At 42.4% G+C, this 24548-nt stretch overlaps 1 protein-coding gene across 7 annotated transcripts in view; it reads right to left on the bottom strand.

Annotated features, from left to right (window-relative positions):
* The window catches only part of LOC132295583 (pre-mRNA-processing protein 40C), a 130547-nt gene that overhangs the window by 31843 nt on the left and 74156 nt on the right, over nucleotides 1–24548 (bottom strand). For all 7 annotated transcript variants that reach the window (XM_059793885.1, XM_059793882.1, XM_059793881.1 and 4 more), the window contains one exon: nucleotides 11052–11175. In XM_059793885.1, the coding sequence (XP_059649868.1) occupies nucleotides 11052–11175 (124 nt within the window). The remainder of the gene's footprint in view (nucleotides 1–11051; nucleotides 11176–24548) is intronic.

Below are 24548 nucleotides of genomic sequence, written 5' to 3'. Positions count from 1 at the left end.
CCAACCCCGGTCTCCAAGAGACAGACTGTGTGAACAACTCCTGATAAAAAGCCACAAAACCTCTCCGAATCTCCTCTTCAGTTTCAGCCATAACACCATCAAAACTTATCCTCCCAATATTGTTCCCTCTTCTATGAGCGTTAGCTAGTCGGTGAAAAACTTAGTATTTCTGTCACCTTCTTTAAGCCACAAGGCTCTCGACTTTTGTCTCCACGAAACTTCCTCCATCACTACAATCTCTTCAAACTCAGCCCTATACTCCTCTCCAACATAGAAATCCCCTCAGCACCTTCCTTCCTATCCAACTCTGATATTTCCATAAAAAGCTGATTTTTCCTCCACTCCAACTTGCCAAACACATCCTTATTCCAGACCTTCATGTCGCCCTTTAAGTATCTCAACTTAGCTGCCAACTGAAACCTTGGATTACCCCTAACATCATAAGCACCCCATCAGTTCGTGACCCTTTCTTTGAAGTCACCCACTCTTAGCCACATGTTCTCAAATCTAAAGGGGGATTTTCCTCTCCTAATCCCTCCACAATCAAGCAAAATAAGAACATGATCAGAGATTGCTCGCACACACGCCCCTTGTGACACATCCGGAAATTTCTCCTCCATCTCCACTGAAATAAGAAATTTGTCTAGTACGGAACCCCCCATCTGCTTCTAATGATACCCAGTTCCTCCCACAGCTCTCTATGCTCCACAACTCCTCTTCACCCTCCCTACTCCACTCCTTCCCTCATAGTTAACTTCAGAAAACAGGCCTTTCAGCTCTCTCACCCCTTTCAAAACAATGAAGCACTTCTCCTTCTTCCTTACCCATTCATCGTCCACTGCTTGAAACAAATCCTTCACTTGCTTATCCTCCCCTTTCCAAGTCAGCCCCAGAAGCTTGCTTTCCTCCTTAATACCCTTCACAAACCAATTATCATCTAAACCATCCAACTCCGAGGGTCCCTGACCATCAGTGACCACTGCCAAAGGAGTGTGGAAGCCCACCATACTCTCGCCACCCTCATCACTAATGTCCCATAAAGGATAAGGCTGCTCCGCATCAACATCATTGTCATTTAAATCATCCTTTTCACTACCTGTGCTGAACTCTGGTCACAAACGTTCAAATCCTCCATCAGCAATCAACATGCACCTACACCTCACACCAAAAAAATCATTCCCTTGTTCTGTAGCATTCGACATCAGCTTGATCAAACCCCTCTCTTCCACCGAGTGTTTATACCCTCCATCCTCCCTGACTGAAGAAACTGGACCACTACCTTCACCAACCTCTTCAAGTATCATCACAAGCCTCTGAACCAACGGGGCCTCCCCCTTCCCTCCCTCTCACCAACTTTCCTCACCACCCCAGAAGGAGTAGAAGAAGAAGAAGCAACATTTGTAGAGAGAGAGAAGAGTTCTCCGGGTTCAAGACAGCGAACATACCTGGGCCACCACCTTCGACTACAACCCATTTTTGTTTCTGAAATCGCGACCATTTTTTGCCTATCGACTGGCTACGAACCTGAAAATCACGGAGTGGTCGGAAAAAGTTGCCTGATTCCTCGCCTCTCACCTCGTCCTTCATGCCCCACCTTGGAAACTCGTTATGACGAACCCTTCTCTGTAAACATTTCTTCTGATGGTTTAAAGGCAGCCCTAAAATTACTCCCATATTGGTCCAGGCCATACATCGGAGTCCCCACTTGTACATCATCAAGCCCATCTCTGCGGACCTCCCCTCCAAGCCCACAATCATTAGTCATAGGTAGCCCATGTGACTCCACCCCCGCTCCCCCAAAACTTGGCCCATACAGACTTCCTTTCCAGCCCACATGAGTAAGCCCATCCCTATACCTCACCCCATCCCTCACCTGGCCCGTCCACCTATTGGAGGGCCTCTACTAAACTTCCTCCTCAACATGGGCTCAACTTGAGCCCTCCCTACCAACCTCTGCCCAACCTACCACCTTCCCCAACCCATTTGAATACGGCAAGTTGATCACGTGCCCACCTAACCTTATCACCAACCCCATAAGCTGAAGATAAGGGAATGTAGTCTGGTTGAGCTCCTCTACGCCTTCCACGTGGATCCTTACTCCACTCCAACGCTCATGTCCGGCGCGTGACAACCCCATCGTCTTCCTCCCACATACTTCATTGCTCTCTGCCTTTCCTTTTCCTTCAACCGCTCTTGCATTTCAATAACCCCCTTTTCTCCTTTGCTGAGAATCCTGATCCACTCTTCCTCCGTCATAAGATGAGCCCCATCGCTCCCTTCTAAGCTTTCCGTTGTGGGAACAAGCTCTGGTAATATCTCTTTCAAAGTCGAAACTCTGTAACAGAAACTATTATCATGTATGAACACAAACTTCGGGCAATTTGTTCCAATTTTCACTATAATCCTAACACTTTCAGCATCTCTCATTTCGTCCGCCTCCGCACTGACAAAACCACCACATAAATCCCTCGACACCAGAGATGCAGCGGAAGCTAGACCAGCTGCATTCGCTTAAGCCCTCTGTCCTTGAGCACCTCACAGCAACCAACCCTAAAAGACCATACATCAATCCTCAGGGTAGCAGATCCCCACTGTCTCCGTCCTTCCTTCAGCACCCTTTGAGCCTCCGTTAGAGATGGAAACCTGAACAGGAGAAGAGAGTCAGATAATGGCGTCACACCCACCACACACGACGTATTCCACACCCATGCCGCCCACTCCTCTACTCGATCACAACCTCCAACCTCTTTGTCAAAACGTCCAACCAAGCAAGACAACATCGATCTTCTCCCTTCAACCTCATATTTGGAGGGATGAAAATTTGTAAAGGAGAAATGATGACTTATCCCTCCTATTATCCTTTCTCTCATTATGACCTCTCTACTAAACGAAGGAAGTTTGTTATTTCCTTCCTATTTTCCATCCACCTTCTACCTTCCTTCCTACCAAACATAGCATTAGAGTTATAAAAAGTACCCACAAACAGTAACTTGGATTTTATCTTATTAATTTATTTGTTATTTATACATTTTTTTTGGGTGTGATTTCATGTCAATGTGGTTCAACTTCAATCTTAGACTAAGGGATGAATGGGACTCAATAATTTTACTTTTAAGGTTCTCAAAGGTGAGGAATGAAGTCTGGTTGCAGATCACTGAAATTCAGAAAACTAAAGCCGATGAGAGTATAAGAATAAGCTAATCAAGAGTTAAGAATGCAGCAGACAACCTCAAAGAGGCAGACAATCTCAAAGAGTTTCAAAGGCTTTTAAAATTAAGAATACTGAACTCCGTCAAATTTGAAAGAGTAAATAAACAGACTGCAGGACTTTAACTACGACCATGACAAATTAGACACAGACTAATAAAACCCATTGAAATCAACCAAAAATCATATTTAATTACTCGATAACAGCTATGGACAGCTACTGCAGTCCATGTCGCCATTTTACAAAAATACTCAGATCCCTAAACATAAATAGACCATAACAAATTGTACTAGAAGCGTATAAACTTAAGTAAAGCATAAAAGATGACTGACCACAACTAATTTTTTTTTTTTTTTTTTTTTTTTTTTTTTAAGCAATGCAGAATAAGTTATACCATGAATTCAATGAATTTCCAAGATTTCTTGTTCTTTAAGCTATGCTATCTCTTGTGTTGTTTTTTCGTCTTTCCCTTTTCTATTTATTTGGATAAATTCTCTTAATGGAGCATCTTATTGAGTGCAACACCTCTGCTTCGACCTCCTCTTGCCCATATGGTGCTTTCAAGTTCGACCAAAGAACTCTTCTTCATTAGTGAATAAATTGCTTTTTTGCAGCTTATGGATTGACAACCACAGATAGCTTCCCATCTTCCAATCTAAAAGTGATGCTATCTTAAACAATTTACAAATGCATTTGTCAGAAATACATTAATCTTTTATTTCTAGTAGACTGCTAATCCATATCAATATCCATCCTCATTTTTGCAACACTCATCATTTAATATCTTTTGTATTCAACTATAACCACTCCCTAGTTTGTACCACTACCATAGAGCATATTTGCGTATTAGCCATCTTGAACTTTCCCACGGACATTGCAACTTTAACATACATCTCATCAATCACACAATATTTTAATAATCACTACCTTCCATGTAAGAATGGAAAATGTAGAGACCAATACCATTTTTCCTTTTTTGTTTTCATCATTTTCTTTTTTCCTGTGTATTATATTTTCTGCGACATGGGGATGCGTTTTCGGGGCCTCCGGGATTCGTTTGGAGCTAATGTTAGAGTCAAGGAGTCTTAAAAATGCATTTAGACCCTTATCCTTCATTTTGGGTTTGTGGGCTCGTGTGGGCCCAGGATTGGTTTCCGTGTTTGGAAATTTTACTGACATTATTCTTTCTTATGTGGATGGATTCTTTGAGAAGAGCTTAAATGCTTCTTTTTAACCCTTGTTCCCAAAAAGGGTGGAGTCATTGAGGCCAAGGACTTCAGACCTATTAGCTTAGTTGGCGTTGAGTACAAGATCATTATCAGCTTGATAATGGGAGGGCCTCTTGGGATGTGCAGTTCCGTAGAAATTTCAATGATTGGGAGGAAAAAAAAAAAAAAACCTCCGTTGAAGGTGGCATTTTTCACTTGGACTGCTGCCCTTGGTAGAATCCTCACTCTCGACAACCTTAGATGGACACGTCATATGGTGGTGAATTGGTGCTACATGTGCAAGAAGTCGGAAGAATCTGTGAACCATCTTTTGTTGCATTGCCCCATGGCAAGGGCTGTTTGGTCTATGTGTTTGGTCGTTTTTGGTGTGGATTGGGTTGTTTCAAGATCTATGGTTGGCATGTTATAGGCTTGACTAATCAAAAAAAAATGTTACAGGCTTGGAAAGGGTATACAGTGGAGAGCCAAGTCAGAGATGCTTGGAGGGCCACTCCCCTTTGTATTTGGAGGGGGCTGTGGCATGAGAGGAATAAGAGATCCTTCGAGGGCGAGGAGTCACCTATTTGGTCTCTCAAGTTTAATATTATGTCTTCTCTCTTTTTTTGGGTTTATGAGCGGAATTTTATATCTATAGATATTCTTTTGGACTTTGTAGATAGCTTAAAATTGTAGTGTCGCATTGGACTCCTTTTGTTTCTTCGGGTTCGCTACCCTTCGAGCGCTTTTTATGAAGTTTACTTATAAAAAAAAAAAAAAAAAGCATGCTTATATTGAGCTGCCTCCATGATTGGTAGTTATGTGCTAAATTATGATTTAGAAATGTAATATGAATTATGTGTATAGCATGTTTACTTGTGGGGAAGGAAATTGCTTGTTTTGATGCCTTTCCTGGTATCTTGTGGTTATCATGCTTAATTGTGGAAAATTCAAGTATACGTGTGTGTGTGGAGAGAAAGGTGTTTGATAGGTGGAAAAGAAAGTTGCAAAACTGGGGATGGGTGGCAATTAAGTGATAGTTGTATTCATAGAAACGGTGTGAGTGGCATACCAAAAATGTGTGAGTTGCATTGCATCATACCATTTCATTAATTGCATGGAAAAGGTGAAGGAAAGGAAATAAGGTGGGCTCAGAGGCCCGAGGTTGAAAATACTCAAGAGTGGCCATTGTGGGTGTCGCGTACCAGCGGGTGGTTAGTATCCCAAAAAACAAAGGTGGAATATGGAGTGATGTCCTCCTATTCCAAGGTGCAGCGTAGCACCATTGGTTTGTGAAATTTGACATGGCATTCATTGTTCACAAAAAGTGTTGTTGACGTGGGTGAGTTAGCATCATGGCACATACATGTGTGAGTTGGGTATGGTTGATATTGTGGAGTTGGCATATATTTCTTGCCTATAATATTATTGAGTATATGTTGTAAGGTGTTTTGCATGACTAGGTGGCCTTAATTGCTACATGATTAAGTGCTTCTTGTTAAATTGTAGTTATACTATTACACTATGAACCTAGAACTAGGGAGCATGCCCCCGGCCTTCTTTGTCTTGCTAGCATAGTTGCATGTTTCTAGGAATCCAAGGAAATGTAATTTACCTTGTTATCATATCATCCTACAGAGCCTTGTGCTCACTCCAGTGGACTCTTAACATTTTTCAGGAAATGGCAAAGAGGTAGAGGAGAGTCCTCAACCACACGCATGAAGTTATGAAGTTTCTCGGATGGACTTCTTTTGTTGTCATTGGCATGTATAGCTTGCTCCTTGTGGATTTAGGCCATGTTTATGATCATTTTGCGATGTATAGCCTTTGGGGCAAGACTTGTATAGCTTGGGACATTTATTTTTGGGCATGTATATTGGTATCTAAATCCGATTTGGTCACTTGTAAGGATATGTGATGCATGGCATTTAAATCTTGACATAAGTCAAGACTTTTTAGCTATTCATTTTGGCTTCTACCTTAATTGCATGTTCTCAGCTTGATGTATTTTTGAGCAGGTTTGGAATCGTGAGTAACCTACCTTGAGACCAAGGAGGGTCTCCATAGCTAAAGTGTCAAATCAGGGCCATTTTGTGCACTTCCGGGTGCTACCAGCCGGCTGGCACAGTCCACCAGCCAACCGATGGCCCAAAAGAGAATACTTGCACCCAGAAACATTGTTTCAATCGGCTGATCCTCCCTGTCAGCCACTGAAACTCCAGTTTCAGCCCGCTGACACATGTTTCAGTCGACTGAAACTATCAGTTCACCTGCATTCTTGGGCCAACTTCAATCGGTAATAACTCCTTCATTTTGAATCCAAATGGGGTCAAATATGTGTCCAAACTGAAGGTTTTTAAGTCAGCTTTCCAATGATGCCAACCCAATACAAAGACTCCATCCATATAAAGAGTTATGTCCCTTTTAGTACGGATTGCTTCTGAAATTTCTTAAACCAAAAGTACATAATTGTGGGAAACTATAACCATAGCCACTAGAACTGCACGGGATGGTTTTAGTTGGGTAAAATGACCAAAAGCAAACCCATTTGAGACTTGTGTAGAGTCAACTCATCCCCCACCCTTGCTTTGAAATGACTGTTTTACCCCAATAGTGTACTTCAGTGTGGTAAGAGCCCGGTTCCTATCCGCATCCGTTCATGACTCGGATCCTACGGATTTGGGTTGTGACAGCAAATAAGCCAGCCCATCAGTCGGGATCCCCTCCTAGCCCGTCCCTAATCTGATTGGTACTTAAAGTTTTTAAATGGGATATTTGGCATTTATACCCCACGTTAAGCAGCGAACAATGGTACCCATCCATCACAGTAGGTCTCCTCACTTTTATTGTTTTGATGAGTCAGATTCTATTAGAAAGTTTTCGAAAGGGGAACACATCCCATGAAGACTACACAAGGCCAAACAAATCATTTAAACTCTCAGAGTGTCCATAAAATCTACTATACAGATTTACAATTTTTCCCCAAAACCCAATAAAAGGAAGAACAAAGAATAGAGTCGTGAAGGCTATAGATTCTACTGTCCTGGACGAAGCATGGTTCTATAGAAAGGGAACACTGTTGTAGTAAGAAGCAGAGAGTAGGAAGTCTCATCCCAAGAGTATTTGCATAAGATGCTTTTGTGGTGAATCGACCTTTGAACTAAAGACCCTTCTCGCGTAAGGGGGGTGGCTAATAAAGTGTTGACTTTAAGATATAATGAAATCAATAGTAAGTGATAAAGAAGAAAAGAAAAAAAAAAGGGAGAAGAAATAAGATGAGAGAAAAAGAGAGAGAGATGGGGAAAGAGAGAGAGAATGAAAAGAATACTTTCATCCTTCTACCACATTCTATTTATAATAAGAAGTTTCAAAAATTACACATAAGCCCCAACATTATACAAGTAATAACAAATAAGCCCCTGACAACACTCCCCCTCAAGCTGCTACAAATATATCTATCATGCCTAGCTTAACTAACATATTTTGCAAGCGAGTCCTGCTCACACCCATAGTCAAAACATCAGCAACCTGATCATGTGTATTGACGTATGGAGTATAAATCAGACCAAGGCGAAGCGTTTCCTTGATGAAGTGTCAATCGACTTCAATGTGTTTTGTCCTGTCATGTTGAACTTGATTGTGGGCAATGCTAATAGCAGCCTTGTTGTCACAATACAACTTCATTGATTTGCGAACAGGATAACCCAACTCACCCAACGTCATACGTAGCCATTAAAACTCACAAACTCCATGTGCCATGGATCTAAACTAAGTCTCCGCACTAGATCTAGCTACAACATACAGTTTCTTGCTTCACTATGAAACAAGATTACCTCCAACAAATATGTAATATCCTGAAGTAGATCGTCGATCTGTCACAAAACCTGCCCAATCAGCATCAGTATAGGCTTCAACACGCAAGTGGCGATGACTACCAAACAATATCCCCTTACCAGGTGAAGCTTGAGGTAGCGAAGAACATGATGAGCTGCCTCAAGGTGAGGCGTATGTGGATCATGCATAAACTGACTAATCACAGTAACAGCGTAGGCAATATCCGGGTGCGAGAGATAAGTAAATCAGTCTCCCAACCAATCGCTGAAATCTTCCCACATCAACTAATGGATCTCCATCTACATCATTAAGCCAATGGTTCTGCTCAATGGGAATATCAATAGGTTAGCTCCAAGCCTGCCTGTTTCAGCCAACAAATCTAACACATACTTCCGTTGAGAAATGAACACCCCTTAGTTCGATCTGCACACCTCGATGCCAAGAAAGTATCTCAATGATCCAAGGTCTTTAACCTCGAACTCTGTCCCCAAGAATGACTTCATTCAACGAATCCCTTCTGGATCATTTCCAGTGACAGCAAGTTTAGCAACAGCATCAACATATACAATAAGGGCAATGGTGCAACCCTGGTGCTTCTTGATGAAGAGAGTATGATCAGTCTAACTCTGTGTGTACCTTACTCTTTTCACAACAGTGCTGAACCTCTCAAACCAAGCACGTGGCGACTACTTTAACCCATACAAGCCTTTACTTAGCTTGCACACTAAATTCTGACCATTGGCAAGCTTAAACCTAGTGGCATAGTTATATACAACTCTTCCTCCAAGTCATTATGAAGGAAAGCATTCTTTATATCTTGTAGGGAAGATATTGTGGAAAGATCTAGACTGCTGCCTTCCACTCAGTATGATTCAAGGCCTCGTGTATAGTTCTAGGAATTGAAACACTAGAGAGATTAGTGGTAAAAGCTCTATAATTTGGAGACTATGTGGTAGGACACATATTTAGCAATAGGATGCATGGTACAAGAGCGAGTACCCTTCCTATGTGCAATAGGAATATCAAGGTCATCAGAAAGGCTCTCTTCATTGCTGGTTTCAGGAATTAAAGATGGATTAGAGACAGAAATACCTATTTCAGTCAAGTTGCCTTTATCCGGAGAATTTTCTTGCCAGGTAATAGGTTGGTGCACTTTATTTTGATCCTTGAGAGTAAACACGGAGCTCAGATTGAGGTTGGATTTGAAATGGTTCTCCACCTGAAGTGTAGTCTATAATGTTTAACTCAATAAGCTTCGGAGAGGTTGAAATAGTGGGCTCAGTAGGTTCAGTAGGTAAGGTAGAGTTTGGTGAAACACTCGGCAATGGTAAAGAGCCCAACACTTCCCAAAAATGGTCTTCCCTCTCATTATTCTCCCCCTGAAGAGTATTTTTGGTGGAATAGGGTTGAGTCTACAAAAAAAGGTCACATCCATACTCACAAAGAATTTTTTAGAGGTGAGGTTAAAACATTTATACCCTTTCTGTTTAGGAGAGTACCCAACAAACATGCACTTTTCAGCCCTAGGATCAAGTTTTGAACGGTCCCATGCATCCAAACACTTTAAGAGGTAATGAGGTGAAGATCCTAATATCGCGGATTTAACCAAAGAAATCGTCCAAAAACGACGAAGAGAAATAGAAGAATAAGTCTTCTATAATTCTGGTTGTTTAGACCAGAATTAACGATGAATGTTCGCTGATTTTATCGGATAATCAGCAGAACAATGGAGTAATTTATCGTCCTAGTGAGGGCGGCTCTGATACCATGAACACAAAGGTGAAAAAGAATAAATTCTGATATTCTCTTTTCATATCACATATGTTAGTTGACAGGCCTATATATAAGGAAGTGTATTACAAAAACTATCCAAGGAAAAGAAAAATACATATTACAATTCCTATAATATAGGAACTACTTGTGTAAAATTTAAAAAAGTCAACTATCTAACTATAGATAATTCCCAAAAATCCTCCTAACTAATTTCCTAACAATTCAGCCTAGATCTTTCCACAATATCTTCCCTACAAGGCTACAATCTAGAGCTTCTTCTCAACTCTCTATACCTCTGTGCATTACTGGGCTTGCGCATCTGCACTATTGTTTCATCTTCTCTCTTCGTCGCTGCATTAGCTCTCTGGCTTTTTACTTCTCTGCATCTTCAAACCTCTATTCGGCCTCCTTGCCTCACTCTCTTCAATGTCTCAGTCCCATTCTGAGGTAAATCATCATCGTCGTCATCTTCACATCGCTATCTAACATTAAACAGGGCAGAATCAGGATGGGATGGACTATTGTATGATTAAACATGACACAGTAGGATTTAGGAAGCCCTGTCATCTGTTGCCATCCCTACTTCCAAGATATCACTAACATATAATTAATCCAGGTTTCCCAAAACACTCACTCTCGTAAACATCCAGGCTATAAATTTTCACAAACCTCATATTTTTTAAACCCAGAATTACTGAAGTCACAACTCAAATATTACATCAATCCATAAATTACTAGATGTCAAAAATGATTTTTCCTACAATTTATGGGACGAGTGTGTATACGAAAAACAGGAAAATATAGGAAAAATCTGTGGAACTTGGTCATAAAAATATATATTTTACAAGATGATTGCAGATTGTGAAAGCTGGAACTATGCACACAAGGACATTTCCATAGCCTGATGATGAAGATGCGTATTGAACCTTTTATTTGAATGCACGGAGATATTTTTCCCTACACAATGTTTTCTGAGAAAAATGCATCATTTACACAGTAATTTGCAAGAAAATTTAGACAAATTGACTTACCCTAGACCAGCGAGAACTTGTAGTAATATCTCCTTTGTCTCGAAGCATGGACTTGAAATTAGATGAAACAGCTGCACGTATTGCTTGAGTCTTTTCTTCGGCAGCCCTCTTCAAAGGAAGAACCCTGAAAATAAAGCAGAAAAATTCATTAACCAGTAGAATATAGAGCGAACGGAAAAAATAGTGTACCCACCAATCAAATCCGAAAAGATTTTAGACATCAAAAGCACACCAATCTTAATATGATTTTCTAGATTATTAGCCAACTAAATGAACGATGTGATCTTAACAGTAATTTGAAGAAATTAGTTTCTCTATATAAACAACTTAATATTAATTTGACTAACAATCCAAGTAAAAGTTATTTAGACACAAATGTAATAACTTTCTGTTAAAAAGTTTGAAATTTTTTTTCTTTTTTTTTTTTTTACAAGTAAGATTTCATTTTAAAAAGGTGCTCAAGAGGGGAGCACTCCCAAGGAATACACAAGAGGCCAAAGCCGACAAGTAAAGCTTCAAACTATCCACAAAATCCAAAAGATGCCCCAAAAATTTACAATTACGAACAATAACCCAAAAGAATACAGTATGAAGAATACAATATTTGAGAGTCCAAATAGGATTCTCCTCTCCTTCAAACACACGCCACAAACATCACCATAAACAAAGGGGAATGGCCTTCCAAACATCCCTGGCTCAGCTCTCCACTAGACGCCCTCTCCAAACCTCAATCATAACCACTGTGGATCTTTGGAACACCCAAGAGAAACCAAGCACAACCAAAAACATAGCCCAAACATCCCTTGCCACTAGGCAGTGGAGTTGGTTCAGGCTGTGCCCTCTTGCACATGCAACACCAATTAATCACGATCTGTCTTCTCTTCTGAGATCGTCGAGAGTGAGAATGCTTCCATGAGCAGCACACCACACAAAAAATGCCACCTTCAAGGGTGCTTTCGACCTCCAAATTGCCTTCCATGGGAAAGAGCGACCTAGAATTGCCACAAGACTATGATAAAAAGCCCAAACCTCAAACACCCCACTTGGCGAACACACCCGCAGAATCTCATTCATCCCCACCCCCTCCACCACCTAACTGTAGAGCAAAGCTAAGAACTCAGCAACCTCCATAAGCTCCCAATCATGAAACTCTCTACGAAACTACACATCCCAACTCAACCTCCCGGTATCAAGTCGTTAACAGTTGGCAACCAAAGCATGCCTACTCAGAGCAATCCTAAACAACCGAGGGAACCTACGAGTCAAAAAAATGTCCCCACACTAGAGATCCTCCCAAAGCCTGATGAGATTCCCACTCTGAACCGAATACGTTTGGAAAACTCATCCCACCCCTTCCGGATAAGCTTCCAAATGCCCATACATGTTGGAAATCTCGCTTTCACGAGGCCTCTCGCACCCAAATATCCATAACCACTTACCCAACAAGCCTTGTTGACAAGTCCAACCTTCAGATACCCAAGGTCCAATTTGAATAGGGGAGCAAACCTTCTCACAGTTCACCAAATGGTATTTGAACTCATCACCAATGCCACCCCACATGAAATTCCTCTGAATCATATCTAATCTTCGAATAACGGTCTTTGGCATTGAAAATAGAAAAATAAAATAGTAGAAAGATTCGAAAGAGTGATCTTCATAAGGGTAATCGTCCCCCTTATGAAAAGATATTACTTCTTCCACCCAGCAAGTCTTCTCTCGAATCGTTCAACCACGGGATCCCAAATTGTCCCCAAGGGAAGACCTAGATAAGATATCTGGAGCATGCCATCACTGCCATGACTAAAACCAACTTGCTTTTCCCAATGTTGATCTTTAACTTGAGACAAGTAGAAAACAAGCCAGAACACGCCTCAAAAACCTTAACTGATACACCCTAGCATCACAAAAGACAATGGGGTCTTCCACAAAGAGCAAATGAGAGATAACCAGCAGATGATTGTTTCAATGGATGTTACTTTTGTTCAAGATCAGGCTTGTTGAACAAATGCTATTATTACCCTCCTTCAGCAAAGATGATTGATTCAATGGATGTTGCTTTTGCTCAAGATCAGGCTTACTATTCAAGGGGAGATTTAGACGCTTCTCTTCAGGGGGAGAATCTGAGAAATGAAGCTAAGTTTTGGGATGTGCTACCACTACCTTTAATGAGCATATCATCATTTGCTGGAAATTCTGCACCGACTTCAAAGGAATTCCTTGAGCCACACAGTTGGTATACTCAAGAAGGGAGAAGACAAAGACCAATCAGCCACTTCTTGATGAACCCAATGACCAATTAGGCGCTCCGTGAGGTAGTCCCTTCTTCAAAATTCCCTATTGATACACAAATTGATGAGTCCACTCAGTTACCTATTGATCAACTTGATTGTGATGTTGTGGCCCGAATTTGGTGCCAGGTCGCAACGACCCGTTTTTTCCTCGTGGGTCGTGGACCCTAATTAGTCTCCTGTAGCCAGATATATAAGGGCACTTAGGGTTTGGAGTGGTGTAAGAGAGACTCTGAAATCCGTACAGAAACAGAGTGGGGATGAAAACTTGTAATCTCCGATTTTTCACATAGTGAAGACTTTAGCAGGATCTCCATCATGGACGTAAACTGTTACCGAACCACGTATAAACATGTGTTCCTTGTGTGGTGTGTTTACTGTTATGTCGTTATTCTTGATTCGATGTTGGGTTTGCTACATTTGTCGTGACATTGATTAATCACATGTTGATAATCATTTAGTTCTTGAAAATCAGGCTTGCAAACCCACTCAAAAAAGAAAACCCCCCTCTCGTTATAAATTTCCAATCATTAAATATCCCATCTCTCATTATGTGTCTTCACATCGTTTATCTTAACGTGTCCTAGACAACACGAAGTAGAAAGCTTCTATGATTGAAGAAATGGAAGCTTCATAGAAAATTTCTACATGGGAACTAGTTGAACAACCAGATAGAAAGAAGACAGTTAGTTCCAGGCTCATACAGACACAAGACTTGCGCCTGTTGTGTGCCCAGGCGGGCCTTTGACAACATTAGCGCCTTTAATATGGAAAATGAATTCATTAATAGTAATTTAATTTTTCCATTACGCGACTCACTTCACTCGAGGTCGCGCCTCGCCTTGCGCCTACACTCTAGAGGACCTCTAGCACCTTGCGCCTTTGATAACACTGGATTCAAGGCAAGATTGGTAGCTAAAGGCTATACCAGACCTTTGCAATAGATTATCAGGAAACATATGCATCGGTGGCTAAGATAAATACTATCAGGGTCCTCTTATCCTTGGCTGCAAATCTGGAGTGGCCTCTTAAGCAGTTAGACGTGAAGATTGCATTTCTTCAAGGAGATCAAGAAAAAGAACTATACATGGACTTTCGTCCTAGCTTCGCCCAGGTAAGGTATGCAGATTGAGGAAATCCTTGTATGGACTAAAGCACATCTTGGTTTGGCAGGTTTACTCATGCCACGAAGAAGTGTGGACACCACCAAAGCCAGTCTGACCACACTTTTTTTCTCAAACATTCACTTGCAGATAATATTACCACCTTGATCGTGTATATGGATGATATTATGGTGACTGAAGATGGGTAAGCTGAAATCACATCTCACAAAAGAAAATGAGATCAAAGACATTGGTTCTTTACAATATTTTCTCTACGTACTGAAGTTGCTAGGTTGAAGTAGGGGATCTTTGTTTCATAAAGAAAATATGTTCCTGACATAGCTTATGTAGTGAGTGTAGTAAGTTTATGCATGCTTGTGGTTAACTAGTGCTTTATATGCAAAAATGATGAGGAATCGATTAATCATCTTCTTTTACATTGCCCAATGGCTCGAGATTGTTGCCTTTTGTTTTATGGTTTGTTTAGGATTCATTGGGCTATGCCACGATGTACTAGAGGTTTGACAGAGTCTTGGAGAGTGTTGGCATATATGATACCACGATTTATGGTATGACTCATACCATAATAGCAGAGATTTGACTATGCTATAGAATATGCTTTAGAATAAGTTTTGATTTGATTTTGATTTGATTTAGTTTCTTTTCTTGTAATATGAGCATGTGCTCATTTTATCTATAAATACTAAAGCTATGAATGAGTAATTCATATCATTCAAGCCTTTACGCAATTCTCTCCTTTCTCTTCTTTTTATATATTTCTACTTGGTATTAGAGCCAACACCCTTCCACACCTTTCAGCAGGCTTGCTACTTGTGCGACAGCTACCTTAGGCTGTTTGTGACATCGTGTGACGTTGCCTACATATGTTTTTCTGTGTTGCTGTTTTGTGATCGAAAACAGGTATTTTTAAGTTTTACAATTTATTTTTCACTCTTCTAGGCTTGGGTAAATTAAGATAGTCGGTTTCCAACACCTAGAAGGGCTTGGACAAAAACAAAAAATTAGTCGACAACGAGGTTCCGGTAAGAAGCTATATGTAAGCAGGCAGCGCTCCTTAAAAAAGGTATGTATTTAGATTTTTTGAAAATGGTCTAAGGAGACATTGTTATTATTTATGGTCTGAGGAGACCCTTTGATTTATTAACAGAATTTTTTGGTGTTTTTGGAATTTTTTTATTGTCGTGTGACAGATTATGGCAGATTCAGGGTTCTCGACTGTTAATTCTCTTGGCTCAAGTTTTGTGGGTGGTGGTGACATTTTTCCCACCAACTCATCAGAAAATCCAGGACTTCAAATCACCACAGTGAAGTTGGATGGTTCCAACTATTTGATTTTGGCACAGTCTGCCAAGATGTTCATTGGTGGCAAAGGCAAGATCGGCTATATTACTGGTTCTGAGAAAGAGCCAGCTGAGTCAGAGAAGGCATATCCATAGTGGTTTGCAGATAACGCTACGGTTATGTCTTGGCTAGTCAATTCGATGCAACCAAACATAGCTGTTGGCTAGATGTTTATGAAGACTGCTAAGCAGATTTTGGATTCAGTTCAACGCACTTATTCTCAGAGGTAGAATAATGCACGAATTTTCCAGCTGGGGCGAGATATCACCAGGATTTCTCAGGGTGACTTGACAGTTTCAGGTTACATCGCTAAGCTTCGTGCTATTTGGGAGGAGATGTCATATTATGATTCCTTCCACTCTTGGAAGGATCCAGATGATGCAGTATTATATGCAGAAATTGTGGAGAAGAATCGAGTGTTTCAGTTTCTTGCCGGGTTGAACGACGAGTTTGATTATGCTCGTGTTCATTTATTGGGCTTATCTCTATTCCCTACTCTTGAGGATGCATACTCCTATATGTTGTCAGATGAGAGCCGCCGAACTCATCCATTAGGTGTTGCTTCTGTTGATCGTTCTGCTATGGCAGTTCGGGTTCCCAACCTTTCAGGAACTTCACCATCCCAGTCAGTTCAGAGCACTACCACCAGTCCTCCTCTGGGACGACAACGTGGACGGTGTGACCATTGCGAAAAAATTGGTCACATCAAATCTCGTTGTTATGCTCTACATGGACGTCCACTGCAATAGAAACAACAGCCTCGATCCTCTGCACATTCTGTTACACAACAAGTCTCGTTGTCAACTCCTGACAACCCTGCCTCTACATCTTCTGCCACAGTTACCTTGACTCAAGCTGATTTGGACAAGTTCAAGCAATTCTTCAACCAAATGGAGGCATCATCTCAGCCAACCTCCACTTATGCCCACTCAGGTACTATTGCGTCTGCACATAGCGTATCTACATCTTCAACACCATGGATCATTGATTCTGGTGCTTAAGACAATATGACTGGTATATCCCCACTCTTCTAATCTTATAGCATCTGCTCTGGCCAACGGAAGGTCCGCCTTGCGGATGGCTCTCCATCTTCCATTGCTGGGAAGGGTCACTGAAGATGCAAGAAAAATGCTCTCAATTTAGAAAGAATTATTCTACTCTTCAAATATTTTCCAACCCCTTTTCCCTCTATTTTCAGTCTATTTATAGACTGTTACAGATTTTCTAGAAGCTTCCTAACTAACTCCTTGCACTGGGCTGTTCGGCTGGGCTCTTCTTGATTATGGGCTCAATTCCTTCAATCTAAAGACGAACCTCCAACCTGATTTCCCGGTCTTGGGCTTGACTAATGAAGACTCGGTCCAGTACAATTATCCTTGTCAGACCCACTCTTAACCACCCTAAACGTACCCGGCCCAGGTCTTTTTTGGTATCCTCATCTGCCTCATAATCTCTCCCTAATTAATTAGGGTGAGATTATCGAAAGGACATAATCATGACATGACGGCTTGAAGTGATGACGTGGGGAAGCGAACGGTTGGTTCAGAGACCCATGCTTTGAGATCTGCTGCTCCACTTTCAACACAGCTCCTTGAATGTTGAACCATTTTTATTTTAAAAATCCTGATCTCTTATTTTCTGCCTTTTTTCACCCTTCTCATCTCCATCTTCCAGTGTCATCATCCCCGATTACTTCTATCATCCATCTGTACTTTCCAGCAGGTTTCCTTTGCTTTCTCCGGCGAATTTTCCCCTTGCGATTCGACCTTCACTTTGTTACTAGGTACTTTGCAAACTCTCTTTCCAAGGTTAGTCCCTTCCTCTTGCTACTTTCCTTAAAAGAAAGGAATTTTATACTTAAAGATCTCTTTCTCCCCCTTTTTATGGCTCCCCTTTATTTGGATGCTATTCGTGCAAAGAACAACATCCCCAATGACGTCTCCCTCAGGATTTATCCTACGGATCTGGATGAGAGCTCCGGTGAGGGTCTCCTGGGGAGATTCTCTTCTCGGCTCTTCATTTGAATGTAGTCAGATTCCCCTTACACCCGTTCTTCTATTACATCTTCAATAAATTAGGGCTTTCCCCTCTTCAGGTTAACCCTAATTTCCTTAGGGTGATATCGGTCCTTTTAATTTTGAATCGTGATAGGGGTCTTGACTTAGATATCATAGACGTTCTCCTTTGCTATCGAATTGTCAAAACCAGAAGCAACGAAATGTATTTTCAGTTCCATCCTATCGAGAAATGATCCATCTATATGGACAAGCTTTCATTTGATAAGGGCAGGAAGAAAAACCTAATTGGGGTCAGTGGAAATTAGCGAACTCCATTCGCTTAGACCTTCCCTATCCCAACCACTTTTGGAGAGTGTTCTATCCTTCAATATAAGAAATTTAAAAAACATCCTTCCGACTACCATTGTGAATCCTGTCTTCCTCGTTTCTATACTTTTCTTTGTAGTTGCCTTCAAATAAATCATGATGACTTGGTTTACAGCTTTTGCAGGCCAGGCTTGACATTCTGAAGGGGAGAGTTTTGAACAATATCCCCTCAGCCGCTAACCTACTCACCCCTGACAATCTCTCCGACATATCCGTTCTTGGATCCACCATGGAGAGTATCCAAATTCCTTCTTTCAGCAGGAGGAGGCATTCTGCTCCCACTCCTTCGGCCGCACCAGCCACCACAACAGCCACTTCAACTGCCCCGGTTTTGGCTCAAACTATCGAGCATCCGATAGTTGGGCGATAAGCATCAACTTCTGCTAAAGTCCAGCATGTCGCGCCAAACAATGAACCCTCTAACACTTTAACTAAACTTCTCCGAATGGTGCTAAGGCTGTTGGGGGTTCTTCTCAGAACAATGGCGGATCTCCTCCCACCCAGGCTGGCGTTTCAGAGAAGAGCTTGGGAAAAAGACCCATGCTTGAAGGTGGTCTTGATCAAAGTGACCTCCCTCCAGCACAAAGGGCACGGCCCTCTTTCAGGGTCACCAATCCTACCCCCTCTCCTCAGCTGTCCATTCCGAAGGGTGAATCAGCCAAAACCTCCGGCTCTTTACCAACAGTAACCCCATGGCGCCCCTTGCTTAGCCGTGAGGATGGGTCAATCATTGCCCCCACAGACTCCTTACTTAAGGACCCAGTCACATCATTTGCTTTTTACAAGGGCTTTTGGACTCTCAGAGACATTGAAGTTCAGAACAAAATGACCTTCAATGAAATGTATCAGCGATTCCCAACAGCTGCTGTTAAGGTAACCCTTTCTCTCCTTTTTATGTATATTTTTTCCCGTTCTGATTATTTGACGATTGTACTTATCAGAACACCTCTGCCTTTGTGCAGACTCTATTTGGGATGTTCACTTTTCAAAAGAGCATTGAAACTCTGAACAAGAAGATCAAATCCCTCTCTGCTGGTCTTAAAAGATCCGTTGACTTAGAAAGGTTAACCGAGGCCAAGAACACGGAGCTGCTGATTAAGCTGAACGAGTCAAAAAAGGAGATGACCGCTGTGAGGGCTGAGAGGGACGCTCTAAAGACTGAACGAGATGCTCTAGAGGCTGAAAGGGATTCTCTCCAGGATGAAGCCGACGTTCTGAAGATTGAGAAGAACGTCGCACTGACAGAAAGGAATGCATTGAGGGCAAAAAAGGGTGACCTTCAGCGCACCTTGATTGCTGAACGGTTGACCCGTTCTAATTCTGAAGAGAAGTTCTCAAATGAACGCTTTGCTCTATTGAATGTCATAGGTAGGGTTGATGGTGGCATGAGAGCTCTCCATGCTCGCTTCACCAGGATAGGAGCTCTCAGATACGCCGAGGGGTACAGAGACGGTTTTATTGACCATTCTCCTCCTGAGGGTGAATCAAGTTCCTGTGCAGGTCTAGATGAGCTAGATGCCTCTCTGGACATTAACCCACCAAACACCTACCAAGATCCACTCCCTGCTGCTGCTGCTGAAAACATATTCATTGAGTGTAATGAAATCGCAACTTCAAGGGTGATCCTACCTTTTCGTCCTGCTCCTCTGTGTGTTCCTCCTATCACCACCATTATTCCGGCCACTACTGCTGCCACCGACAGAGCTCTGCCAACTAATGAGGTCATTTATCTTGACTCTCCCCCATAGGTGATGAAACGACTAATGATGGAGAGGTAAACACTGAGCCAACTTGTGATGATGGGACAGGCAACGGAGCAGTCATAGAAGAGGCTACTGCAGACTAGTGTTCTGCTGATTTTTGTAGTTATTTTCCCTTTTGTTTCAATGTCAACTTTGTACTTCAAGAACTTATTTTGTGATGAATGAAATGACAGTTCTATTTTGCAAAAGTTCTGTTCTTCAATCTATACTTGAATGAGTTGATAGTTTGATTTTTCTATTTGGTTTTTATTTCACAAGTGTTTGGCGTTCGGCTTTTAGTGCCATTTGCCACTTGACTCTTATTCTGTACAAATGTTTGGCGTTCGGCTCTTAGTACCATTTGCCACTTACTGGCTAAGTGTTTGACGCTCGGCTAGAGTGCCACTTGCCACTATTTGTTTCTGCGCAAGTATTTGGCGTTCGGCTCTTAGTGCCATTTGCCACTTACTTGGCTAAGTGCTTGGCGCTCGGCTAGAGTGCCACTTGCCACTGTTTGTTTCTGTGCAAGTGTTTGGCGTTCGGCTCTTAATGCCATTTGTCACTTACTTGGCTAAGTGCTTAGCGCTCGGCTAGAGTGCCACTTGTCACTCTTTGTTTCTGTGTTTGGCATTCGGCTCTTAGTGCCATTTGTCACTTACTTGGCTAAGTGCTTGGCGCTCGGCTAGAATGCCACTTGCCACTCTTTGTTTCTACGCTAGTGTTTGGCGTTCGGCTCTTAGTGCCATTTGCCACTTACTTAGCTAAGTGTTTGACGCTCAGCTAGACTGCCACTTGCCACTCTTTGTTTCTGCGCAAGTGTTTGGTGTTCGGCTCTTAGTGCCATTTGCCACTTACTTGGTTAAGTGCTTGGCGCTCGGCTAGAGTGCCACTTGCCACTCTTTGTTTCTGCGCAAGTGTTTGGTGTTCGGCTCTTAGTGCCATTTGCCACTTACTTGGCTAAGTGCTTGGCGCTCGGCTAGAGTGCCACTTGCCACTCTTTGTTTCTGCGCAAGTGTTTGGTGTTCGGCTCTTAGTGCCATTTGCCACTTACTTGGCTAAGTGTTTGGGCTAGAATGCCACTTGCCACTGTTTGTTTCTGCACAAGTGTTTGGTGTTCGGCTCTTAGTGCCATTTGCCACTTATTTGGCTAAGTGTTTGGCGCTCGGCTAGAATGCCACTTGCCACTGTTTGTTTCTGCGCAAGTGTTTAGCGTTTGGCTCTTAGTGCCATTTGCCACTTACTTGGCAAAGTGTTTGGCGCTCGGCTCTTAGGGCCATTTGCCACTTATTTGGCTAAGATTTTTTAAAGAAAAATATTCTTTGCTCAATTCGATTTTTGAAACCAACTGAATACCTTTTATAAATCCTTGCAAAGTCTATACATTTGTAAGAGCATTACTCTAAGTGAATACTACTTAAAATATAACTCAATCAGAGACGTGGCATTCCACGGTTTGTTGACCAATCTTCCAGCCATAGTCTCTAACACGTACGCCCCTTTTCCTATGGCTTCCGCCACTCTGTATGGGCCTTCCCATGGTGGCATCATCTTTTTGACAATCCCCACCTTCTTTTTCAGAACCAGGTGCAAAGTCTCTATGCTTCACCTTTTTGTTGTGGCTATTCACGAGTGTCTGCTATTAAGACGCGAGCCTTATTGCGGCGGCATCTCTTTTCTCTTCCAGCAGATCGAGGTTAAACTTCAGCATGCTATTATTCTACTCCTGATTCCACGCTAGACTTCAAACAGTTGGCACTAAGTGCTCGACTGGTATTACTGCCTCCGTGCCCTACGCCATAGCGAATGGGCTTTCTCTGGTCGGTCGTCTCGGGGTTGTTTTGTAAGCCCACAAGACATTCAGAAGCTCGTCCAACCATTTCCTTTTTTCATCTTCAAGCTTCTTCTTGATAAAAGCAAAGATTGTTCTGTTCGTGATCTCAGCTTGACCATTTGCCTGCGAATGGCTAACTGCTGCCAACTTTTGATTGATTCCATACTCTTCTAGCAACTCCCTCGCTTGCTATTGAGATTAGTCCCACTGTCCATTATAATCGATCTTGGCACGCCAAAGCGACAAATAATATTACTCTAGATGAAGCGTCTTACATGAGTTTGGGTTACACTAGGATATGGCTCTGCCTCCACCCATTTGGTAAAGTAGTATGTTGCTAGCAGACCGTATTTGTTCTGCGACCTGGCAGTCGGCAGAGGGCCAACAGCATCCATCCCCCATTGCGCAAAAGGCCATGGTTTGGCCATTACGTGCAGGTCTTCAGGTGGTTGGTGGATCAATGGTCAGAGAATTCTTCTGCATCCCGTGACATGTTCGGCCAAAAGAATCCTTGCGTCATTGGTTTATGTGCTAGAGATCTTCCTCCTGAATGATTGCCACACACTCCCTCATGGATGGTTCGCAAGATCTGTCTAGCTTCTGTGGGGGTTACACATTTCAAGTATGGACCTGAGAAAGACCGTCTGTATAACTGATTGTGCATAATAGCATACTTTGCAGCATTTGACCTGATCTTCTTTGCTTCACCTTTCCGCTCAGGCAACTCACCATCCCTTATGAAAGTCATGATTGGGCCAATCCAGCTCGACTCATATGGTATAACATTAACTTGCCGAGGGTCCGAGCCGGACGGTTCCTCAAAAATGGATGGCTGAGATAACACATCAACTGGTATTACCCGAGCCAATGTTTCTCCAAAACTTGATGCACTACAAGCCAATCGATCGGCATCCTCATTGTATTCCCTCAACAGTTGGATGAACTTAATCTAATCGAAATCTTTTGCCTCGCGCAGAACGGCAGATCGGTATGCCTCCATTGTTTCATCTTTGGTTCCATACTCCCCATTCACCTGCCGAATTATTAGCTGTGAATCACTAAAAGCAATTAGACTTTTGACCTTCAACTCCATACCCAACTTTAGTCCGGCCAACAATGCTTCATATTCAGCCTCATTATTGGTTGCGCTGAACTCAAGTCTGACCACTTGGCTCAGCGTGGTGCCTTTTGGCGTTTGTAATTTGATCCCAATCCCTGCCCCCATTTGATTTGAAGAGCCATCCACGAAGAGCCTCCATGAAGCACCTCCAGGATCTTCATCCATGTCTTCTGCATCACATTCCAGCAGGAAATCAACCACCGCTTGCCCTTTGATAGCCGTTCTGGGTTCGTATGTTATGTCAAATGAGCTTAACTCTATAGCCCGCTTCGTCATTCTTCCTGACAGATCTGGCTTACGCAGGATCACCCTTATAGGAAGGGTGGTCAGAACGACGATAGTATGGGATTCAAAGTAATGCCTGAGCTTCCTTTTTGCATTTACTAGTGAGAGGATCACTCGTTCAGCCTTTGAATATCTTCTCTCCGGCTCGGCCATCGTTTTGCTAACATAGAACACTGGAACTGCTTACCTTCTTCACAGCACACCAAAACAACACTCATTGCGATGCTGGACACACCAAGGTACAAAAAGAGCTTTTCACCTAGCTCGGACGCAGATAAGACTGGAGGGTTCCTCATATACTCTTTCAAGCTGGTCAATGCCTGCCGCTGCTCATCTCCCCAGGCCTGCTTTCCATGGCCTCTTATTATGTCGAAGAACGGTTTACAGTGATCTGACAGCTTAGAAATGAATCGACTCAGCGCGGCTATTTGGCCTGTGAGTGCTTGTACTTCTTTGATCGTTTTGGATTCTGCATTTCTGATCAAATCAACCACCGCTTGCCCTTTGATAACTGTTCTGGATTCGTATGTTATGTCAAATGAGCTTAACTCTATAGCCACCTTCGTCATTCTTCCTGACAAATTTGGCTTATGCAGGATCACCCTTATAGGAAGGGCGGTCAAAACGACGATAGGATAGGATTCAAATGAATACCTGAGCTTCCTTTTTGCATTTACCAACGAGAAGATCACTCGTTCGGCCTTTGAATGTCTTCTCTTCGGCTCGGCCATCGTTTTGCTAACATAGAACACTGGGAATTACTTACCTTCTTCACAGCGCACCAAAACAGCACTCGTTGCGATGCTGGACACACCAAGATACAAAAAGATCTTTTCACTTGGCTCGGGGGCAGTTAAGACTGGAGGGTTCCTCATATACTCTTTCAAGCTGGTCAATGCCTGCCGCTGCTCATCTCCCCAGGCCTGCTTTCCATGGCCTCTTATTGTGTCAAAGAACGGTTTACAATGATCTGACAACTTAAAAATGAATCGACTCAGCGCGGCTATTTGGCCTGTGAGTGCTTGTACTTCTATGATCGTTTTGGGTTCTGCATTTCTGATCAGAGCTTCTGCTTGAGCTGGGCTAACTTCAATTCCTCTGTTTATGACCACCCAGAACCTACGCCAAACGAGCACTTAGTTGGATTAAGCTTCATTCCATACCTCCTCAGCACTCCGAATACATCCTGCAAGTGTTCCAGGTGCTCGGCCTTCTTCTTACTCTTTACCACCATGTCATCAATATAGGCTTCTACAGTCTTCCCCATTTGATCTTTGAAAATCTTGCAGACCAGCCTTTGATAAGTAGCTCTAGCATTCATTAGTCCAAACGGCATGACTCTGTAACAGTAGATTCCTCATTTGGTGACAAAAGAAGTTTTC

This window comes from Cornus florida, unplaced genomic scaffold (assembly GCF_030987335.1).
Source record: "Cornus florida cultivar Cherokee Brave unplaced genomic scaffold, ASM3098733v1 CherokeeBrave_3.0.0_Hap2_Chr02, whole genome shotgun sequence".
Taxonomy (NCBI): Eukaryota; Viridiplantae; Streptophyta; class Magnoliopsida; order Cornales; family Cornaceae; genus Cornus; species Cornus florida.
The sequence above is the reverse complement of the archived record's forward strand: the minus strand, read 5'-3'. Positions and strand labels throughout refer to the sequence as shown.